The sequence below is a fragment of the Musa acuminata genome, chromosome BXJ3-3 (assembly GCF_036884655.1).
Source record: "Musa acuminata AAA Group cultivar baxijiao chromosome BXJ3-3, Cavendish_Baxijiao_AAA, whole genome shotgun sequence".
In the NCBI taxonomy this organism is placed as follows: Eukaryota; Viridiplantae; Streptophyta; class Magnoliopsida; order Zingiberales; family Musaceae; genus Musa; species Musa acuminata.
The window spans coordinates 32,249,948-32,264,230 of NC_088351.1; the positions used below are offsets into that span (position 1 = coordinate 32,249,948).

At 37.3% G+C, this 14,283-nt stretch overlaps 2 protein-coding genes across 21 annotated transcripts; one reads left to right on the top strand and one right to left on the bottom strand.

The window, feature by feature from the left end:
• The first annotated feature begins 165 nt into the window (after nt 1–165).
• LOC135633576 (uncharacterized) lies at nt 166–7,783 on the top strand. Its single transcript, XM_065143183.1, has 13 exons — nt 166–181; nt 270–600; nt 716–803; nt 2,067–2,166; nt 2,274–2,347; nt 2,465–2,533; nt 3,953–4,030; nt 5,572–5,693; nt 6,046–6,118; nt 6,581–6,642; nt 6,715–7,083; nt 7,333–7,432; nt 7,525–7,783. The coding sequence occupies exons 2-13, from the start codon at nt 512–514 to the stop codon at nt 7,675–7,677; spliced, it is 1,377 nt and encodes a 458-aa protein (XP_064999255.1). The 5' UTR covers nt 166–181; nt 270–511; the 3' UTR covers nt 7,678–7,783.
• On the bottom strand, nt 7,296–14,283 carry LOC135633577 (cell division cycle 20.1, cofactor of APC complex-like). Of its 20 annotated transcripts, none has more exons than XM_065143204.1 (8): nt 13,978–14,283; nt 12,314–13,695; nt 11,726–11,930; nt 11,470–11,537; nt 11,214–11,286; nt 8,705–9,162; nt 7,723–7,821; nt 7,296–7,655 (listed from the first exon to the last, which is right to left on the bottom strand). In XM_065143204.1, exon 2 carries the CDS (start codon nt 13,653–13,655, stop codon nt 12,462–12,464), a length of 1,194 nt encoding a protein of 397 aa, XP_064999276.1. In that variant the 5' UTR covers nt 13,656–13,695; nt 13,978–14,283; the 3' UTR covers nt 7,296–7,655; nt 7,723–7,821; nt 8,705–9,162; nt 11,214–11,286; nt 11,470–11,537; nt 11,726–11,930; nt 12,314–12,461. The 20 variants fall into 20 exon arrangements, with proteins under 20 accessions (XP_064999276.1, XP_064999270.1, XP_064999269.1 ...); XM_065143198.1 differs by having other exon boundaries at nt 8,705–8,774; nt 9,091–9,162; nt 12,314–14,281; XM_065143197.1 differs by having other exon boundaries at nt 8,705–8,779; nt 9,091–9,162; nt 12,314–14,281.

A 14,283-nucleotide genomic window follows, 5' to 3' on the forward strand; every position in this document is an offset into this window, starting at 1 on the left:
CAAAACTATGTGTCTTCGTGCTTTCAAGAAGTATTGATTTTAGTATAATAGATTTTTGAATATTATTATCTTCATAATAAATATTAATAGTGTGCTTTTGAACTTAATAATGTTCGATCATCATGTGAAGTGATATTGAGGTGGTGTTGGTCACATAACACTAAGGTTTCAATCACATGAGGTACGATCATATCATTATTATCCTATCAAATATATCTATATTTTTTTATTTTTTATATTTGTTCGATTATCTGACTCACTGATTTCAGTTGATTGATTCACCGATTCAACCAACCTGTGCCGGCGGACTCGGCATCTGCGACGACCGCGTGACAAACTCTCTCCCGTCTCCTTCCCAAGCCCAAGCCACCTTTCCCTTCCCAAATCCCGATCGAAGCCCTAAGAATCAAACCCGATTCGTTTCACGAAACCATAATTGAAGTTGTATTGCGACCCTTGCAACCGATCTTTCGAGTTGGAGGAGGAGGAGGAGGAGGAGGGGCAGGAATCGATGGCAAGGAAGCCTAGCAGCAGCAGCTGCTGCACCATCTGCGAGGGTTCCAATCTGTCTTCCATCTGCGCGTCGTGCGTTAATTACAGGTTATCCTTTCTTTCTGGTTCTTGTTTGATCATCCATGTTCTTTATATAGCCACAATAATAATGAACGTCGAGAATCTGTTCTTGACGTTTTCTTTCCTTTTTTTCCTTTTGCAGATTGAATGAGTACAGCGTCTTGTTACGATCGCTGACGAATATCCGGGAATCCCTTTATTCCAGGCTGAACGATGAACTGGCGGAGAAGGTTGTCTTGCGTGCTCCTTAACGACGGTTCTTGAATTCACGTTTTTTGGAATCTTTCCCTATCAGATCTATGTTTCCACAATTAGTGCCTTAGATCACATGGTTAATCAGCTACATGTTGAACTTTTGCATTAGGCAAGCATCAGCGGCGAGTAATTTGCAGGGAACCAGGGCATCAGACATCCGTCATAGGAAGTTATTTTATGGATGACCCCAAGCTTGAAAATTCATTTTAGCACGGAACATGGGAAAGAACTTCTCTGGATTGTTTATTCTTTTTTTACCTATTCAAATTGCAGCTAATTGTCCACTTCCTTTCTGTAATCTTCAAGAAACATTATCTTAGGTGTTTTGTCTCAAAGGTTTTTTTAACATAGCAAATTTTTTTATCACGTCATTTTCAGGTTCATTGTCCTTGCGGAACATTATAATCATAATAGCGTTTGATGTTTCTTATTTCCACATATTTAAAATAAAAAATAGCATAGAAGATTCTAACAATCTGAAGTCAGCTGTGTGGATCTTTTCTTAAGATAAGTCGAAGGCAAACCTAAAATGCCAATACTTCAGGAAACCTAGACTTTATTTTGGTCATTAATATTTCTCAAAATTAATATAATCTAGGAATTCTTAAGAGTATATCTTGGACATCAATTTTGCCTAGTAGATTATTTGTTAATGTATTGAAACTCAGTTTTCATGTTCTTTCTTCTAATTGTTCATAATAACTTGTAGATTTATTACTTCGTGGATTGATTCGGACTTGCATTTCTCATTTTATCTTTGCTTACAGATATAAATTTAAACTTTCCAGCCCTACCATTGCTATCCACATGTTTAACATCTGGATGTGCATTGTTTAGGCTACTATTAAAAGTGCTTATATATTTTTAATGAGTAGATCTCCTTTCCATGAGAGAATTTGGCCTGGTTGGAAGGTGGCCTAGAGCCTTTTTAAATGTCATCTTACCATTAGGCACTGGCTCAATTCATTTGGAATCTTGGGCTATGAGTGTGCATATATTCTTTCAAGAAAAATGCGGAGCTGATCATTCTGTTGCTAGGAGTTTTTCACATGGTTGAGGCTTGGGATTTACATGGACTATAATGTGTGCACTGTTTGTTGGTTTAAGTTTGGGCTTGCCCCTAAATAAATTTGCTGTACTCTAGTCATTCTTATATTTCTTTCGCTTGTCTTTTCTTTATAAACAGTTTTGTCATAGTCATTTTGTTATTTATCCTTTATATTGATGTTTGTGTGCAGAGGAAAGCAACTCACCAAAGTAATTGGAGAGTGACACACAATGAGAAAATCAGGAAGTTGAAGGAACATCTAACCTGCTCGAAGAGGCAACTTGTAGAAGGTTCGTCTCTTTGTAGGTAATGCTTGTGTCAGCATCAATGAGTGTATAAGGATGTTTCATTTTCTTTGTTTCTTAAACTTGTTGATGTTTTTGTTGTTCTGTTATAGTGAATGCTAAGGTTGTGGAAGCATCAAACAATTTGAAGTTGAGATTTGACTCACTGGATTCAGCTTTTGCAACAGTATTTCACACTTGACCTTTATTATTATGAATTTATGATTACCTTCTTGTTCTGAATCTTTATTAGCTGAATTAATATACTTCATGTTATCTCCTGTGACTGTTGTCTCTCTTTCAGATCAAGAACCATATGGGTTCGTTGGATAAATTGAATAGTGATCTTATTTACAGCCAGTGCTTAGCCTATGTAAGATTTTCACTCCAGTAATTTTTCTTTTCTTTATGAAGCTTTAGAATCCATGAATATATTTTTCATGTTTCAGTTGTAGCTTCATTCGCTCAAGTTTACAGATGTTATTCTTTAAAGTAGGTTCTAGACAATATTAGCTTAAAATCGTGAGACAATTATTACTTCTATTGGCTTATGTTCTTGGGTGTTAGTGTTTAGAATGTCGCAATAAATTTCTTTTGAACATATCGGATATTTTTAAAATCTTGATATTTGTTTATTATGTTAGAATATGTAGTTTCACATCATAATTAGTGGTAACAAGTCATTATCTTGCATTGCTAATTTATTTATTTTAAGAAATATAATTTTTAGTGCATAATGTTTTAGGAATATATAGAAGATAAAGATTACAATAGGATTTTAAATTGAATCTAACAATTTTATGTTTAATCATAGAAAGATTGACATTTGAAAAGTTATTCCAATACTTCCATGAAATATCACCTAGGCAAGGATCACCTTTTCGGGTACCGAACCCATTTTGGAGTGTACCATGTGTGCGTACATTGGTATGTACTGATGTTTCGGAGAAGTAAAAGAAGAGGAAGGGATGGTGGAGGAAGAGGAGGAAGGAGGAAGGACTAAGGAGAGAAAGAATTGTCGAGGGAGGAAGAGGAAGGAGGAGGAAGGACTAAGGAGAGAAAGAATTGTCGAGGGAGGAAGAGGAAGGAGGAAGAAGCACAGGAGGAAGAGGCATCAAAGGAAGAGGAAGGACGAAGAGAAGGGAAGTGGAAGGAGGAAGAGGAGAAGAGGCATACCCATAGGCAGCTGTGCGTGATGGAGGTGTGCAGCGAGGTTGTGGTGGAGTCATAGCAGCTGTGCATGGTGAATGTTGCGTTGGAGATGTTGCTGCCGAGGTGTGCAGTTGTGCGCGACAAAGGTGCTGCGTGGCGGCAGTGTGTGGTGTGTGGCATGCGTGAGAAGATTAGGGTTAATGCGAAGAATTCTTTCCTTGGTATATGGGCATATCGGACCTGGAGCAGTCCTTGTATCAGTTTATGACCGGACCAGTACATTCCGCCTGTTTCATACTTGTTCGGGTGAAACTTTAATCCTCGCACCTAAGCATCCTAAAGTATCTGATATTTTTTAATGATACATAAAAATTAGACACTGCAAGATAGCATCAAACACATATCCTACACGTATCATATTGGATATGTATTTGATATGGATAGGCAAGAAATATGAAATATCCTTGTTTCACGGGCAGAGATACTTCAATGAATGGTACAAAAGGTGTATCTTCAAATATGAATTTTTTTGGATTCCATGCATCTATATGGTCTCATTGTATCTGATTTACTTAACTTTTTTCATGTCTATATGGTCTTCTGTCTGATCTGTTTAGCTGACATCACTCATCTTATGCAGATGGCAATCACGTCTGAACGTCTTCACAAACAGTCGATGGTTATAAGACAAATCTGCAGGCTCTTCCCAATGCGCCGGGTAGTTACTTTTTGCTCTTTGACACAACACATACAAGTATAGGTTTATGGTAGATTGGGCTCATTAACTGAGCCAACTAGGACAGGATGGGAACCATAAAGTCACCTTAAATAGGTGCTAGGTTGTGACTTTTTGATGCATGAACCCTTTCTTTTACTCCAGAGGGTTTGCAGTTCCATGCTTTCATTTAATTGGTCCTTGTGTGGTAATTTTGACTTTTTGCCTAATGTCCACATATGACTAAGGATGTCAATGATATTTGATTACCTGTCTACATTCCATGGAAGGTGATGTCTATGGCAAATAACCTAAAAGAGGATAAAGGAACTGTATCTGACAAATCGTATTGGAAGCACATTGCTGGACTCATACATTTTTGCAGCATCTTGCAATTGTGAAAGAAGTCAAAAATATATTAAGCTTCCAAATTTTGTTGTAGAAGTCATAGTGATTTGAAAGTTATTTGAATTTTTCTCAAACTTCAATTTCTAATAATATCTTTTAGATGCCAAACTGATCAGGAGATAAAACTGGAAAAATAGGTTTTACATAGTGGAAACTGCAATGTCCTGCCTTTTGATATTACTCAATGCTACATCATGACTAGCTCAGTTGGGACCAACAAAACTTTGCTTGGCCTATGTCCAAAATCTTGACGATGGGGTTGCTTTTATACAAAAATAATGCTTGGACAAAGGCTGCTAAAATCCATCCCTGTAGGTTTGATTATTTCTGGAGTTATTCTTAATCTGTTTGGTATCTTGTTTAGATTTTGAACTTTTTTGGATACAGCGTAGCACCTGTAATTGTTAACTTATAGACTTCAATCTGTTATTGCTAATTTTGAAATGATTCTGATTTTTTTTTGTTTTTTTTCCTTATTATCTTTCATAATCCTTGTGATAGTTATTTTTTAGAAGTCAGAATACTGGTAAACATGAGAGGAAAAAGGTTAGTTTTAGTGAAAATAAGCATCAGATATCATTATATTAAGTGTGCTACATGATAGAATAAAAAACAATTTGCACTTGCAGGAGTTCACTAAGAGGCAAGTAAAACTTTGAATGTCTCAAAGAACCCTGGTGCAGATCAATCGATCTAAAGGCGCCTTGAGAATGAGAGAAACAAATAATACATGGCTAGAAATAGTGGAGGTGACAGTTGTGATGTTGACAATGGCAGTAATTGCAATGATCTATGATGATGGTGGTAATGGAAGTTGCAATGTCATTGGCTGGTGTTGGTGGTAGTTCTTGTGGTTGTTGTTGCCGTTTTTGGCAATAGTGGTGGTAATACAAGTTATAGTAGCATTGTGTCTGGAGGTCAGGAGGGGCTTCTTAGCTTGGAGCTGCTTCGTAGAAATGTAAGCATCCTTGCGAGGGACATTGCTAACATAGGAGATAGCCTACATTCAAATTAGAGAATACATTGACCTTCCAACATCAACCATATGATGTTGCTCCTTGCCGAGTTGCTCTATGACAATTTAAATAGCTTTAATTGTACAAGTTACATATGATGCTCTTTTATTTGATATCCAGGTGAATTTAGATGGAGCAAAGGATGGATCAAATGGTCCATATGACCAAATTTGCAATGCACGTTTACCCAGAGGACTTGATCCACATTCTGTTCCATCTGAAGAGCTTGCAGCTTCCTTGGGGTAAATTTTGCGTGCTTATAACCTTATGGGTTTTTTTATTTTTGAATGTTAAATTGTTTTTGTTCTAATAATTTTGAAAAGTAATATATTTAGATTTTCCAAAATTATGTAATGAACAATTTTATCAGAAAGTACCTTTATTTAGTTATTGTTTGTCATTTATAACGGCACTGACCTTATGAGAAAATTCTCACATGTGCCACAGTTGAGTGCTGCTATTGTATGAACTTGTTTAACTTTTGCCAGCTTCAACATTTTCTTGTATAGCCTCCATGATGCACCTCTGAGGTTTGTGTTTATCACTAATATTTCTAAATCAATAGTAATGTCATTGCTTATTCTTTCTAACCAGGTACATGGTCCAACTGTTAAATCTTGTTGTCCCAAATTTGGCTGCTCCAGTACTCCATAATTCAGGTTTTGCGGTAAGCTATGGTTTTGTTTCCAATTATAAATGAGTATTAGTGACACCTAAAACTTATTTAATAATTGAAGGATTCTGATCACTTAAAATTTATTATGGTCTCATGATCCACACCTGAAAAGAAAAAATGTATAATCCCAATTAGTTAATAATATAGGACAACCTTTTTTTTAAAATAATCTGTATGATTCTACAGGAATTATTTATGTCAAACTGGGGCAGATGACTTAATGCTTGCCTGTTTTAATCATATCAAATTAAAAGTTATTCATGAACTAATTTCATTGCGTATTTATGTTCATAAGTTGGTGATTTTGATAGCTAACATCCTTGGTTAACTATGCATTTAAACAATCTGCAAGATTTAGTGTTTCTCACATACTGTACTTATTGTGTTAGTCATTCACTTTTTTGCCTTCTAAAATGGAAGAATGCTACAACATTCTAATATTGCTTAGTTTAGGGTTCCTGCTCACTCGTATGGCAACGAGATTCATATTGGGATGCCCGACCGTCCTCGCAGAGGTATTGCATCTTAAGGTGCATTTATCTTTTATGATGCAACACACTTCATCAAATGACTTTTGTAATATGCAGCAAGGAGTATCCACTTTTCATATCACGACAGAATTTCTGCCCTTCCATTGTGGAAGAAAGTTCCTCTAACTATGATCTCTCTTCAATGGAATCAGAAAGAAAACCTTATTTAGACACTTCCAGAAGTGGTAGCTTCAGTTATTCCTGTGCCTCTCCACATTCTCTGGAGACTCACATGGATCTGCAGAAAGGGATATCACTTCTCAAGAAAAGTGTGGCATGCATTACGACATGCTGCTACAATTCCTTATGCCTGGATGTGCCTTCTGAAGCATCTACTTTTGAAGCATTTGCAAAATTATTGGTTGCTTTATCTTCTTCAAGGGAACTACAGTCAACAAGAAATTCATTGAAGATGGCATGCTCAAGGTACGAGTTCATGAGATTTTTTCATTTTTTTTATGGCTTTTTCTCAACACTCAGTATGTACTGGTGAGTCAGTAGATCAGCATGGTACCAAACTGATTGTACCATTATTAAATATATTATTCACTCTTTTTTTTATTATTATTTGGTGTTTTAATCTATTTGTATGCTGTATTTTATTGCTATGCAAAGGATAGCAAAGCAAGCTCACCAACTTTGGTTCAAACACAGATGTATTTTATTGCTATGCAGGCCAGCAAAGCAAGCTCATCAACTGAACAGATCGGTGTGGGATGAAAATTCGAGGGTTCCATCGAGCAGCTTCATGGGGAGCATGCAGACAACGGAATCGGTGAGTCCCAAATTCAGCACGTTAATCAGTAATGTTTTCACCTTTTGGTGTCATATCCATGATGTGCATAATACGTTTGCTGTGCTGATCAGTCGAACTCCGATGCAAGCTTCGACTACTCTGCCGAGGTGACCGCGTCTGTGAACTCTGAAAGCCTTGTGGAAGGATGGGACATCGTGGAACATCCTCGGTTTCCCCCACCGCAGTCGCAGGTTGATGCCTCCTGCAACACAATCTTCAGGTGATGCGGCTGCATTCATTCTTTTGTATGCACAAAGGAATTGTCTAACCTTATACATTGTCAATAGCAACTGAATACAATCACATCAGGAATGCTCTGGTTGACCATCACAGCAGTGATTTGACATCATTCTCACCTTGTAGTTTCCCTTCGAGATTCCATCAAAATCAACTCTTTGTCGAAAAATTCTCTTGGATAAAAAATATTGTAGAAAAATTGACAAGTCCAGTTATAATGATAGAAGCTCCAAAACAGCATAATCAAATGAGTTCTAGAAAGAAAAAGAAAAATAATAAAACAATGAAGCACATCATAAATTGTCAAACATCACAATATTGCAACTTTGTGGAGCCATTTCCCAAACAATCAATATTGGTGAGAATGCTACCAATATTCAAGCATATACAATAAACAACATGCAATCAATAAAATATGTTGGTGTGAAGCAAACAAAGGATGAACAAAGTTAATTTGAAATAACAATGAAATGCAGTAGAGAAAGCAAACAATAAACAACATATCAATGCATATTGTGTGTATGTGAAATTTAAGTTATCTTTTGGAGAGCTTTTAGGCACATGTCTCCTGCAAAGTTGATAGATAGTTTGGTTAGATGAAGTGGAGAGTGCAAGGAAATCAAGTTTAGAATTAGAATTCAAGATTATAAATACTTTCAAAAGTTCAATAAAGTATTTCTATTTTCACCTTTGTTTCTTCATTTTTATTGATCCTTATAACCTAGAATTTATATAATTTATATTACCAATAAATTATGAAAAATAATCCTAAAATAAATTTCTTTGAATTTTGAGCCATTTTTTGATCTTTTTTTTTTTTGAACCAGGGCCTAATAAGGCCAATCAGCACAAGATGGTGCGATATAAGAACATTTACCTACAGCAGCATATAAGAACATTTACTACATAACAAGCCCTGTGATATAAGAATAACTAAGGACTAAACAACCACAATGCAATCATTAGGTAAAATATAAACCAATAAATTGAGAAGGCAGAAGCAAGATTTGTTACCTGAGTATATACAAGTTGATGGCACTTTCACAGTTTCACCAACAGTGCATCTTCAACCCTTCCATATGAGCTGAGCTATCCATATGACACGAAATCACACTGTTCGGAATGGGTATATATTTAAAAAAAAAAAGTAAATTAATTAATAAATGAGTGGTTCAGTTTTACAATTTGACCTTACCAGACTGTATTGATTGAATTATTGAATATCATGTAAGATTGGATCAGATAAATGAGTCACATTTCCATTAAACATTAACCAGTTGAGGCCAGAAGCATGTTGATGATGATATCATTGTTCCAGCCCAGACTATATACTGAGCAGTTCAGATTTGAATGTAAATTTCTAGCATGCTTATTAAATATGTAACATTTCAACCTGATACCATTTCATCCCTAGCTTCCGATGTCTGCTCTAGTGAAGCATAACGATTGCATTTTTCACCAAATAACCCAACCTATAAAAGAAAAAAAATCTCCATCACATGTGTGTTTGGTAACTGCTGCTAGCTTAATCTCACTAGATAAACATTGAAGTAGGCAACAACAAATATCAATTCAGATGTCAGTCTTATACTTATAAGAAATATAATTTACTTTTTGAGTCATGAACTAGTCCATAATGTAATAGTTAAGATTCATGCTCATGACTTGATACAGTTTCACGCTGGCTATAATAGCCTAGTGCAACCCTCCACCTTTTTCATCCGGGCTTGGGACCGGCATTGGCAGTGTTAAAACATATGTATCATAACAAGAAAAACAAATATAAAATGGAAACAAAATTTTCCTGTTAAAGGATAAAACCCAATAACAATTTAAAATTAACAATTGCTTATTTGGAAAATAAGTATACTTTTGTCAACAATGAGATCCTTTTTATGCTACATATAAAAGTGAAATAATTGTTATTGTTTTCTGTATGGTGGTAGTTTTGGTGGGCAAAGGGACAACCATCATTGAAAATGATATCTAACAAAAACACAAGGCCCTTTAAAGCAAAATATTCACAAAAAAGTGCCTTGTGTCCTCAACTGAGCCATCACGTTAAATTTTAATATAACTAGGTCGAGCAACATGTCTTAAATTCAATGCAACAAAGCCAAAATGTACACAAGTCAAAAACAAAAGTACTTAAGATGCACTTGTTCATTTCAATTTGTTTCACTCCCATGCCCTCTTTGTCAATTAGAGAAGTCATGAAAGAATAAGGTCTGGTGGAAGGTAGGAGAGAATCAAGTTGTAAATGAGTATTATAGACACTACAATTTTCAGTCTCTAAAGTCTGTTTTAACTGAATGACACAAAGGTGCTTGTTTATTGTTTAAGCTAATCCATTGATGAGTGAACCATCCATGATATCTCTTCTTCCTTCAAATGTGTTCCATCACTTGTAAGTCCACTTGTAAGTCTAAAGGTGTAGCACAAGAACTAGAAAATGCTTTATTACGCATTAACACTTGTCAACCCTCTAAAATTGCTTCTAAACAATTTCAATTACTATGATTAATTTACCTCTAGTAATAAACATTTGCTGTAACGTAACCAATGATGAAAAAGACCCTTGCAAGCAAAGGCTGATGCAGTATTGTAAATTCCATAAGAAACAAATTAAAAAGACAACAAAAAATGTGATGAACCTTACAAATAGTGTCCATATGTCCCTATAATCCAAACGCTGGCCAAACAAAACATCTAGGGGAGTAGATCCTTAGATGACATCTAAAATATAAATTCTTATATGGAAATCCTTAACCAAGATGCAAAGATGAAAATTCACTTCCTATGCCACCAAAATTTACAGGAGTAGATCTTGGAATAATTGAACTTTTTTCAATACTTTGCAATATATCATTGAAGAACTCAAAAAGTTTATAAGGGAGAGAGAGAACATCTCATTATTTAATGTCGGAGAGGTGAAGAGTGTGTTTAAGTGAGATATGAGCCACCAATTATAATGTTATGTTGCCCAAGGATGTAACATTCAAAGCCTAAGAACTGCTCCTTGCTTTTCATTTTGTTAAATAACTTTTGACAAATAATGTTAGCCATATCAGCTTAGAGACTATACAAAGTTTTCACTTCAGAGATATAAAGAAAGAGAACTAGTCATTTGTACATCGATAAATTCGCTCTAGATTTTACGTTCAAACGTGCAAGGCTTCAAGTCAAACCCTAACTGAGACCTAGTAGAACGACATCTTCTGGATGGCTACACATCAGTTAACAATTAACTCAAATAATGAAAGAACAAATAAGGATGAGTAAATGGGACAACAATAAAAAGATGAGCAAACCCCGTGTGCATAAATAAAAAAACTCAGAAGGATTCCATTTGTAGTTGGTAAAACTTCAATTCTCCCATTCTTTTGCATAGCTTCACAATATCATGTTTTAAATATTTAACTGGATTCATGTCAGTTTAATTTGGTGGAGTTATCATAAATTGTTTTCTACAGAAGTTATGGAACAATTTACTGAAAGTTTTAAATATTATGCATTACATTACCAGTTGCAACACCACAATTTTCCAAATGTTTACCGTCTGAGCAAAATCCCAAGAATCCTTAACGTCTTTGTATCTGCAAATAAAGATAAAACAAAAAACACCATTGCATGTGAAAAGAAGTACTCTGTCATGACTTTAGAGCTACACAAATTCAGTTCTTCAAACCTCCTAAATGGTCCTAAAAGAACATAAAAATCTGTAGGTTACTGGATATTTTATGAAACCACAACTCAGCAAAGAGCTAAAATCATGTTACCTCTTGGACTAATCACCGAACATGACAGTAGTTCTGCAAAGCCTCTGAGCAAATGCTTCTCTTTGTATCTACAGATGAAGACAGAAAAATAATATAGTAAGATTTTAATGTTCATGTGAAACAAGTATTTTGTTGTGGCATTAGAGCTACGTAAAGTTCAATTCTTTAAAGTTTCTAAAATGGTCCAGAAAGAAGATAAAATCCTGAAGGTTAATTGATAAAGTCAGCAAAAAAGCTGGAAACATAAAAAAGTTACCTCTTAGATCTAGTTATGCATAGATCTCCTGGTGTCGAACACAATTGTTGTTGTGCATGTGATCTCTTCATGTGTGATAAAAAGTACTTTGTTGTCACAGTACAGTGACACAGAGTTCGATCCTCCAAGGTTTCTAGAATGGTCCCAAACAGCATATACATCTGAAGTCTATCGGATATCATAGCAAACCTCAACTTGGCATAATCTGAAATATACAAGAAGTTACCAAGATTAGCATAAAAGATAACCAAAAGATATATAGTCAACACTAAGATTCTCAAACTGAAAAAAAAATCGACACTAAAACAAAAAACAGAAAGAAAAAAAAATATTAACAAAATCATTGGAATGTTATATTATTGTAAATATCAAAACTAGAACACAGTTGCTTAAAAAATGTAGCAAAAAGATGTAGTAATCACCGATGACATATTTCATCAATCTGGGAAAGATATATCTCATAACTATGAAAAACTGAAAGAAAAATAGACAATAAATCAGACTTGTGGTTGCAGGTGCATAGTTATGTTAGAAACAAGCCTATAAATCCTGTAAAAATTAAAGCAAGGTCGAAAGTATCTAACTCACCTTAGGTGCCTCAACTGATATCCGAGGATGTTACATTTGTAATGCTTGTGTGAAAGTATGCTGCCTTGTCGATGCCACCAAACTTCCCTGTGCAACACTAAGGGATCTTCTTGTCAACTGTCATAATCTTATCCACCCATCGGCCTTCTCATCTTATGACATTAAAACGGGCAAAGGGCACTGAACATTTGGAAGCCTCAAAGATGTTCCAGAACTTGACTGTCTCGTCTGCTGCTGCAGAAGCTACTGTACCTCCCACTGGGCTCCTGGCAATGAAAAGGACCCGTGATGAATGAGCGGAAAGCTCAGCAGCCCTCTTCATCGATGGGTAATTCCACAGGATGAGTTGATTCTTCGGAAACCCATGGGAGGTGAGCAATTCAGATTTATTTGTGTCCCATAACAATGAACAAACTTCAGAGCCGGTATTGACCGTGTTCAAGCAAGCACCATCAATAGTGTTCCAAAACTTAATGCGACGGTCGTAACGTCCTCCACCAGAAGCCAGCAGGTTGCTCCGAGTCGGGCACCAGTCAAGGGCCTTCACAGTGGAAGTATGACCGCTCAATCTGTGAAGCCATTGATGTCGGCGTGGACAGTCATTTGGGACCGCCATGCAAGCGTCCCATATGTGCACCAGTTTATCCTGCCCTCCGCTCGCGAGATACCGGCCCGACAACCCCGACCATTTCAGGTTACAAACTCCAAGTTCATGCCCTTTATAGTCACAGATGGCATGGTCTGGCTTCCTGAAGTCGTAATCGATAACACTTCCATCGGATTTCCCGGCTGTCAGGACCGAATTACTTCTCCAGGCAAGTGACAACACCTTGGACTGCTTGTCGCCTGAGACCCCGTCCAGGACACGTCCTGTTGATCCGTCAACCAGGGCCAGATCTGAACTGCCTAATGCGAAAGCAAGAAATTTGCCGTCTGGGCACCAGCTGACGCTAGTGATGGGTCCGTTGCCATCTAGGGCTCGTTGAAGCACCGAGGCGGACTCGTTCGCGGCATCCCATAGGCACACCGTGTCGTCGACGCCAATCGCCAGCATATTATTGCTTCCCCAGTCGAGGAGATTATAACTAAAATTGTCTAACATGCCGTAGACCTCCAAAACTTTCTCTGGTTTGTCGGGGATTTTCCTCTGTTGCTGCAGATTGGCGTCGTAAAATTGGGGCACTTCGTCGGCCGGCGCCGCGGGTGCACTTTTGAAAGCGAGGATACGTGACCTGTTCTTCAACACGCACTGATCAAGAAGCTTTTGGTACGCTGACCTCGATGACATCGCACCAGGTCTCGAAGGCGTCGTTAGGGCATAGTGCGCGAAGTCCATGTCCATCGCCGATCGGAACGGGATGAAGCGGTCGTACTCTATGCGCCTAGGACGAGAAGTAGCCATTGTTTCCAATTGAAACCAGAACGACAACCACAGAGGCGACCGAAAACGATCAAGAATACCAAGAAAGATCGATCTATCCGGGAGAAACTCAAACGGGAAGAAACCCAGACGACGGAAAACCAACGATCGATCAAAGAAAAAACCAAGAACGAGATCTTTAGCCACGGAAAACCTCAGATGCGGACGATCACAACACAAAATCCAACGAAATGTTAAACCCTAATTGCAATTTCGACAGTTCAAGAATCAAGCGAAAAGAAACCTCAAGAAAACGAAGAAGGAAGATCAGCAGCAACAAGAATCGGAATGCTTCCCCTAAATCCGACGCCGAGGACGCTCGCAGATGCGGCCGTTCGTCGGAGAGCAGCTCCGACCTGCGCAGGACGACGAGGAGATCGCCAAGAGAGCAAAACAGAGCCAAGAAGAAGAGAGCGGGAGAGATGGGAGAGACGTGGGAGAGACGTCAGGTATGGCAAGGGCTCGGGGGGCCCGACTTTATAGAGAACTCCACCGACGACGACGTAGCGGTTGTTTGTTTTCTTGAAATCGTTCCGTTATACGCTACCAA